The 7,320-nt window shown below is 38.3% G+C and overlaps 1 protein-coding gene across 1 annotated transcript in view; it reads left to right on the forward strand.

The window, feature by feature from the left end:
• Nucleotides 1-5,536, forward strand: part of Vmp1 (vacuole membrane protein 1) — a 117,289-nt gene extending 111,753 nt beyond the window's left edge. Inside the window, exons 11-12 of the mRNA XM_076869371.1 lie at nt 1,521-1,623; nt 2,582-5,536. Of these exons, the coding sequence (XP_076725486.1) occupies nt 1,521-1,623; nt 2,582-2,725 (247 nt within the window). The 3' untranslated portion in view covers nt 2,726-5,536. The remainder of the gene's footprint in view (nt 1-1,520; nt 1,624-2,581) is intronic.
• Nucleotides 5,537-7,320: the final 1,784 nt, after the last annotated feature.

A 7,320-nucleotide genomic window follows, 5' to 3' on the forward strand; every position in this document is an offset into this window, starting at 1 on the left:
GGCCTCTTCCTTCACCTTTACTGTAAATGTCTGTTCAGTCCTTTTCCACACCTCCTTCAATACTTACTTTTGGACCACTCCATCCCATACTGTTCTGTCCTTTCTCCTTCCAATTCTTTAACATATAACTAATTTCTGTATCAGATATTTAGTATTACACATCTTTTGTTTGTGGATCTGTAATTGGTGTGTGTGTGTGTGTGTGTGTGAGAGAGAGAGAGAGAGAGAGGGAGGATTTTGAATTCTCATAGTAATTTTAAGTTTCTTGTGGGCATAGACTATTTCTTGTACTTTCTTTTTATTTTTTCCATAACATGGAGTCTAAACACTCCTTTGAGTGTTTGGTGGTGGAGATAATAGGATCAAAGAAAAAAAATAGCCAAGAGTTAAGAATTTGTTAGCATCTGGTAAATACACTTGCTGGAGAAAAAAAGTTTTTTTCTTTAATTCCTCTGCTTTTTATTTATTTATTTTTAAATAAAAATACAGCAACTGTATTTTTCTAGAAAATAGATGAAGTTAATGTAATTCAGTATACTTTTAGGGAGAATATTATGCACTGTTAGAAGTATATATTAGAATACCCTTTTAATGGCCCTAGAAAAGAGATTGGGCTTATTTGCTTCTTAGCTATAGTGTGACAGATGAGAAAAATAAAGGATACAGAAAATAATGATGTTTGATTTTCTAAGCTGCCCCAAGTTACCATTTTAAAAATGCCTGTGAGCTTGTCTAAAACAGGATCTGCAGTTGCCAAACCGGTTTAACAGCACTGCCTCCGCATATTCTGGGTGAGAGGGAGCTCGGAGTACAGAGCTTTATCAGAGATTGCTATCCCAGTCATCTCAGAACAAGTTGTTTAGTAATGTACAGGAGTTTCTGTGCAATCCGTCCACCATAAACCACAAAATGATTCAAGGTTCATAGTTCCTTCTTTGTTCCTTTGTTAATCACTGACTTCTGACTAGGGGGAGGTGCCTCCCAAATTTGCTAATGCATTCTTTTTGGATAAGGATGACGCATGCACGGATTGTCCTAATAAGGACTTAGATTGAGAAAGTACCGCCCACTCTGAGAAGATGGGACAAGTCAGAGAGGGGGCGGGCAGTTTCTTTTTTAACTGGGGATGACACAAGCATAAGTCATTTCCTTATTAATCGGTTCAAACCAGTTCTTACAGGAACTGGTGGTGATAAATGTGGGACTTCTCAGAAGTCATTCATTTTATTCTTTGTACCATACCAGTGTGCAGTATCAGCTGAGCTGGCCTCACTGTGAGGACTCTTGGTTTCTCCAAGACATGTTAAGAGATTTTTCTACCTTAAAGAGTTGTTTGAAGGAAGAATTTTTATCCACTAAAAGAGTTCACAAGATTTTGGCAACTGATTATTGTATTTTGTTCCTTTTTTAATCTAATCCCTGCTTTTTGAGTCCAGGCGGTAAGTGGAATTTCTTTAACATCTCTCTTGCTTTTCTTCCCAAATGTATCTTTGCCTTGGGCTTCTGTACCCTGCTTCCAGTGCTGTCCCCGGCATAGGTCCTTCTCTGCAGAAGCCATTCCAGGAATACCTGGAAGCTCAGCGGCAGAAGCTTCACCACAAAAGTGAAATGGGCACACCACAGGTGAGAATTTATTCGGGGTTCTTCTCCCTCTTGCAGTTTCAGGCCAAAATTAGATTCACAGTTCTCACATTTTTCGACAGAGTGAGGTTTGCTTGCCAGTTTCCTTTACAGAAGTTGAATTACCATGTACTTTCTCCTGGGAAATAGTCTTTGTTTTAAATCAGACAAAAAAAAATATAACTACTTCTTGGGCATCTTCCAAAAACAAGCATAGGGCTAATAGAAAATAATGGTTCAGTTATGTAGAATCAGTTGTTGCCTTGATCTTAAATGACTTATTAGGTATATACCTCTCTACTGGATTAAAAAGTTAAAATTTACAGCATAACAAAGTATTAGACTTAAGTGAGGTAACTTAAATGTCTACCTGCTGTTTTTCATTTCAGTCATGAGAAAATGATTTTTTAAAAATAAACCAAGGTTTTTAACATAGATGAACTTGAAGACATTAACTTAAACTAAGCCTGCCTTTTCTGTAAATAGTTCTGAAGCAAGGGGAAATGACTAGAAGAGGATGAGTAAGCAATAACCTGAAATGGGAAATTGCAAGGAAGAGCGCTTGTTTTTTCATGTGGCCCTTTGCTGCCCTCAATTGTCCAAGCATGAGTTAAATTTATATCTTAAAAACAGCACCCATTCCCAGAACAAAACTCTTTTTAACCATCTTGACAGTACTCAGCAAGTGTCTGCATGGCAGCTTTAGGGAACAGAAGGCAATTATTCAAGATCATTCTAAACTGTATAAATCAACATTGACTTCATCCAACAAAGCAAAATCTATGTGGCCAAGTGTAAAAAGCCCTGGTTGAAGTATAGAGTACAAGGTAGCTGTTTAGGCTTTATAAGTTATAAGCTTCAAGTTCTCATCATTTTGCTTAAAATATGGTAGATGATCCCCTTTTTACTGTTAAACAAATGAAGCCTTTGTCACGTGAATCCTTCTGCATTTCTTCTTTAGGGAGAAAACTGGTTGTCCTGGATGTTCGAGAAGTTGGTCGTGGTGATGGTGTGTTACTTTATCCTGTCTATCATTAACTCCATGGCACAAAGTTATGCCAAACGAATCCAGCAGCGGTTGAACTCAGAGGAGAAAACTAAATAAGCAGAGAAAGTTTTTAACTGCACAAATTAGAATGGATGGGTTCTGCTTTAAATTGAGAGGACTCCAAACCAGGAAGGGAAATTCCCTTTTCCAACCTGTATCAATTTTAAAAACTTTTTTCCTGAAAGCAGTTTAGTCCATATTTTGCACTGTCATACTTTTCCTTTATGTGTTAAGGTATCCACCCTCAATCCAGTTCGCATTATTCTTTTATTAGGGTGGAATTCGATGGTCAGCCGCAAACCTAACAGAAACTGGCCTTCTATTTGTTACTTTCTAAAGGCCCACATGGTACGATTAGAGAATTCCCTCCACACAAACAGTTCCTAAGGATGTTAAATATGTCAAGCTTTTTAGGCTTGTCAGAAATGATTGCTTTGTTTTTCTAAGTCATCAACATGTATGTAAATTATATAGATTGGATAACAGTCTTGCATGTCTATCATGGTACAATTTAATATGCCATCCTGCCCAAACTTCCTCTCCCACCCTCAAAAAGGCCATTTTATGATGCATTGCACACCCCCTGGGGATATTGATCTTTAAATTTTGAGACAGTATAAAAGAAAATCTGGTTGGTGTCTCATGAATGGGCTGACACCATTTTTTATCCTGTATATTTAGAATGAAGTCATGGAAAAACTTTATAAAGACATCTTTGATCATTCCAAAATTGTGTCCATTTTTTGAGCGTTTTGATTTTTTACTTCCTTTTAGCTTCTTCCAACTGACAGCCTTGCCAAATCCACCACAACCAGAATTTCAGAGTCTTCACTTATTTACATGAAAGAGCCACCACCGTGGTATCTTTTGTTATGCTGGAATCAGCAGCTACACTCTGCTAAATGGCACCTATGGGATTGCCCTAGTCTGGGGATTTCATGCTTTGAAAATAGGACAGGAAAGGTGATTAAGTATTAAGTCAAAGAAAGGATCCTGGAGAGGGCTGGGGTACAGGCCTGCCTTGTGCAAGGCATTGGGTTCCATCTTCAGCAGCACCAAAAAAAAAAAAAAAAAAAGGGTACCAGAAAGAGAAATTACTCTTTTGTTTCTCATTATCTGTTCATTTTAGCTGCCATGTACTCTAGTTTTAACAGACAGAAATTTACTTTTACGTGTAACCCGGTTTCCTTTCTGTATTTTATTCTTAATGTAATTTTCTTTGGGGATGTTTCTGATTGAACCTGTTTATTTGTTTTACTTAGGAAGAAAATAAACAGTTTTATTTTTTTCCTTTAGGAAAAATGATACTAATGTTGTGTCAAAATAGAATAGAATTGGGGTTAAATCCCAACAAGCCAGAAATGCTTGATTTGCTTTATCAAATCCCACCTGAATGTCTGCTTGTTTTGCCTACCGTCGTGACATCTCCATGGCTGTACCACCTTGTCGGGTAGCTTATCAGACTGATGTTGACTGTTGAATCTTATGGCAACACCAGTCGATGGGCTGTCTGACATTTTGGTATCTTTCATCTGACCATCCATATCACATGTTCTCATTCAAACATTACCCAGCATCATGGTTTTCAAAAACTGGTCCTTTTGTCTAATGGCACTTTTGAGTTCCTTTATACCATGATATTGCAGTAGTATTGAGAGAATCTGTGGGAAATTGGGATAGTCTTCAGGACCACACCTAAATAAATAAAGGATGAAGTTACCTACCTGTGGGTTTTGAAAAGGTTATTATTAACAACCTTTTTATTGTTTTATTTTTCAGCGACGTTCTAGCAGTTTGACTCTTACTTGACCTTGCTTGAATAGCAATGTCCATACACTTCTAAATAGATTCTGGTTAGCTAATGTCAGGGTTCCTAAATCAGCTTCCTGTGTGTTTCATACCGTCCACCTTCATCTTATTTGGTGTTTGTTTAAAGAAAGAAAAGAGGAAAACAAATAGGAATTGTAATGTCTGTACTAAATCTTTAGGGCTTATTGATAAGTTTGTTTTAGGATAGTGTACTAAAAAAAGAAATACTTTGTTTCTTAGGTGAAACGTCTAAAAGACTAATACATTCAGTTTTTGATGATCACTTATTCCCTGTTTCAAATTAATTTGCTTTAAAAACAAATGAAGAGGGGCCAGGTTGTCATAGAGCAATCGCCTAGCATGCATGAGGCACTGGGTTCAATCCCTGGCACCACATAAAAATAAACAAATAAAAGTATTGTATCCATCTACAACTGAAAAAATATTTTTAAAAAATTAAAAATGAAGAGTAGCTTTCCTTCTTTCCTCTAAGTGTTCAGGTGTGATATGCCCAGATGTTCCTGTTGCATTCGAGTTGAGCTGGAGCAGTATGATACCCTTCTGCTCCAGGATTGATTTGCTCCTTTTCTTCTATCCACTGACATGGATACAACTGCATGATCCCAAAGATAAGCCTACCTAATTTCAGTTGGTGGGAAACCAGAAAGCATGCCAAGTGGATGGTTTGATATTACTGTAAATAAAAGAGGACTGGGGAATTCTAATTCCTTCTTTCCTTTATGTCTCATTTCATGCCTTATACATCTACAATGTTTTACCATGTCTCAGCTCAGTGACTGTCTAGCAGTTCAGTACATTAGCAGTTTATGCATGTAATCACTAATGTGGACATGAGCACAATATCCAGTTTTCCATAATTTTCTGTAGTCTCTGCATGTATGTGCATAATCTGGATTGTGGAGTTTGGAAGAAAAAAATATTTTTACTTTTGCTTGGAATGTTGGTGCATTCCTGTAATCCCAGGTACTCAGGAGGCTGAGGCAGGAGGATCACAAGTTCAAGGCCAGCCTGGACCAACTTAGGGATATTGTGTCTCAAAATAATTTGAGGGGCTGGGGTTGTAGCTCAGTGGTAGAGTACTTGCCTAGCATGCATGAGACACTGGCTTCAATCCCCAGCACCACATAAACAAATGAAATAAAGGTATTGTGTCCATCTACACCTAAAAAAAAAAAAAAAAAAAAAAAAAATTAAATAATTTGAAAAGGGGATGTGAATGTAGTTAAGTGGTATAGCACTTGACTAACATACTAAAAAACTATACATTCCATCCCCAGTACCAAAAAAAAAGAAAGACCCTAGATATTCTGCTTAAGAATTGACAAAACACAGATACACAAAATTTACTATGACATAATTAAAAATGTTTAAGCTTTCCCATCTTCAATTGTTGATGTTTTCTAATTTTGATTATGAAAATGTTAGAGCTGGGGTGGGGTTGTGACTCAGCAGTAGAGTTCTTGCCTAGCCCGTGTGAGACCCTGGGTTTGATCCTCAGCACCACATAAAAATAAGTAAATAAAATAAAGGTATTGTGTCCAACTATAATTAAAAAATAATTGTCTTTTTAGAAAAAGAAAATGTTAGCGCTGGCTCAGTAGTAGAGTGTTTGCATAGCATACATTGGACCTGAACCCTGGGTTCACTCACCAACACCACCAAAAAAAAAAAAAAAAGTGTTGCTACTTAGAAATATCAAACTGTACCCCATAAATATGTACAATTATTTCTCAATTAAAATTTTTTAAATAAGGTGAATGTGGTGCACTCCCATAATCCCAGCATCAGCGTCTCAACTCCAGAGGCTTAGGCAGGAAGATCACCAGTTCAAAGCCAGCTGCCAGTCTCCAGCAACTTAGCAAGGCCCTGTCCAAAGGGCTAGGGATGTAGCTCAATGGTAAAGTACCCTGAATTCAATTCCTAGTACTAAAAAAAAAAAAAGTTTAAGTATTGTGGCATATCTGTTGTCCCAGTACTGAAGAGGCAGAGGTGGGAAAATAGCTTCAGCCAGGAGTTAAAGATTTTAAGTCTAGACAATATATCAAACCCCATCTCCAAGAGAAAGAAATCTTTTTTTCTTGTTTAAAGAAGAAATGATAGGCTGGGCACAGTGGCACATGCCTATAATCCCAGGAAGGCGGGAGGCAAAGGCAGAAGGATCTCAAGTTTGAGACAAGCATCAGCAATTTAATGAGACTCTGTCTCAAAATTTTATAAGGACTGGGGAGGGTTGGGGATGGAGCTCAGCAGTTAGAGCACTTGCCTAGCTTGCATGAGGCCCTGGAGGTGTTGGAACGAGCCTGGGCAGTATGACCCCCAAAAAATGTTCCCTGGACCTGGTGGTGCACACCTGCAATCCCAGCAACTCCAGCCTGAGGCAGGAGAATCACATGTTCAAATAGCCTCAGTAACTTGGTGAGGCCTTAAGCAGTTTAGCAAGGGAGGAGAGGGGGTTCTGGGGATGTGGCTCAGGGGATGAGCACCCCTGGGTTCAATCCCCAGAACCAAAAGGAAAAGTAAGTTAAAGGTCAACCTCATCTATTTAGCAAGTACTATAAGGGAATGGGGGAAAAGGGATATTGATTTTTAATCCTTTTTAGGAAAAGCTCAGAAAGTTAGAGCTGGGGCTGGGGTTGTGGCTCAGCAGTAGAGTACTCGCTGGGTAAATAGGTTGGGTTTTTGTTCTGTTTGTGATGCAGGGGATTAAACCCAAGGGAGCTCTACCTAAGCTACATCCCAGTCCATTTTATTCTGAGATAGTCTCCCTAGGTTACCCATGCCAGCCTCAAACCTGTAATCCTCCTGCCTCAGCCTTCTGAGTT

This window comes from Callospermophilus lateralis, chromosome 11 (assembly GCF_048772815.1).
Source record: "Callospermophilus lateralis isolate mCalLat2 chromosome 11, mCalLat2.hap1, whole genome shotgun sequence".
Taxonomy (NCBI): Eukaryota; Metazoa; Chordata; class Mammalia; order Rodentia; family Sciuridae; genus Callospermophilus; species Callospermophilus lateralis.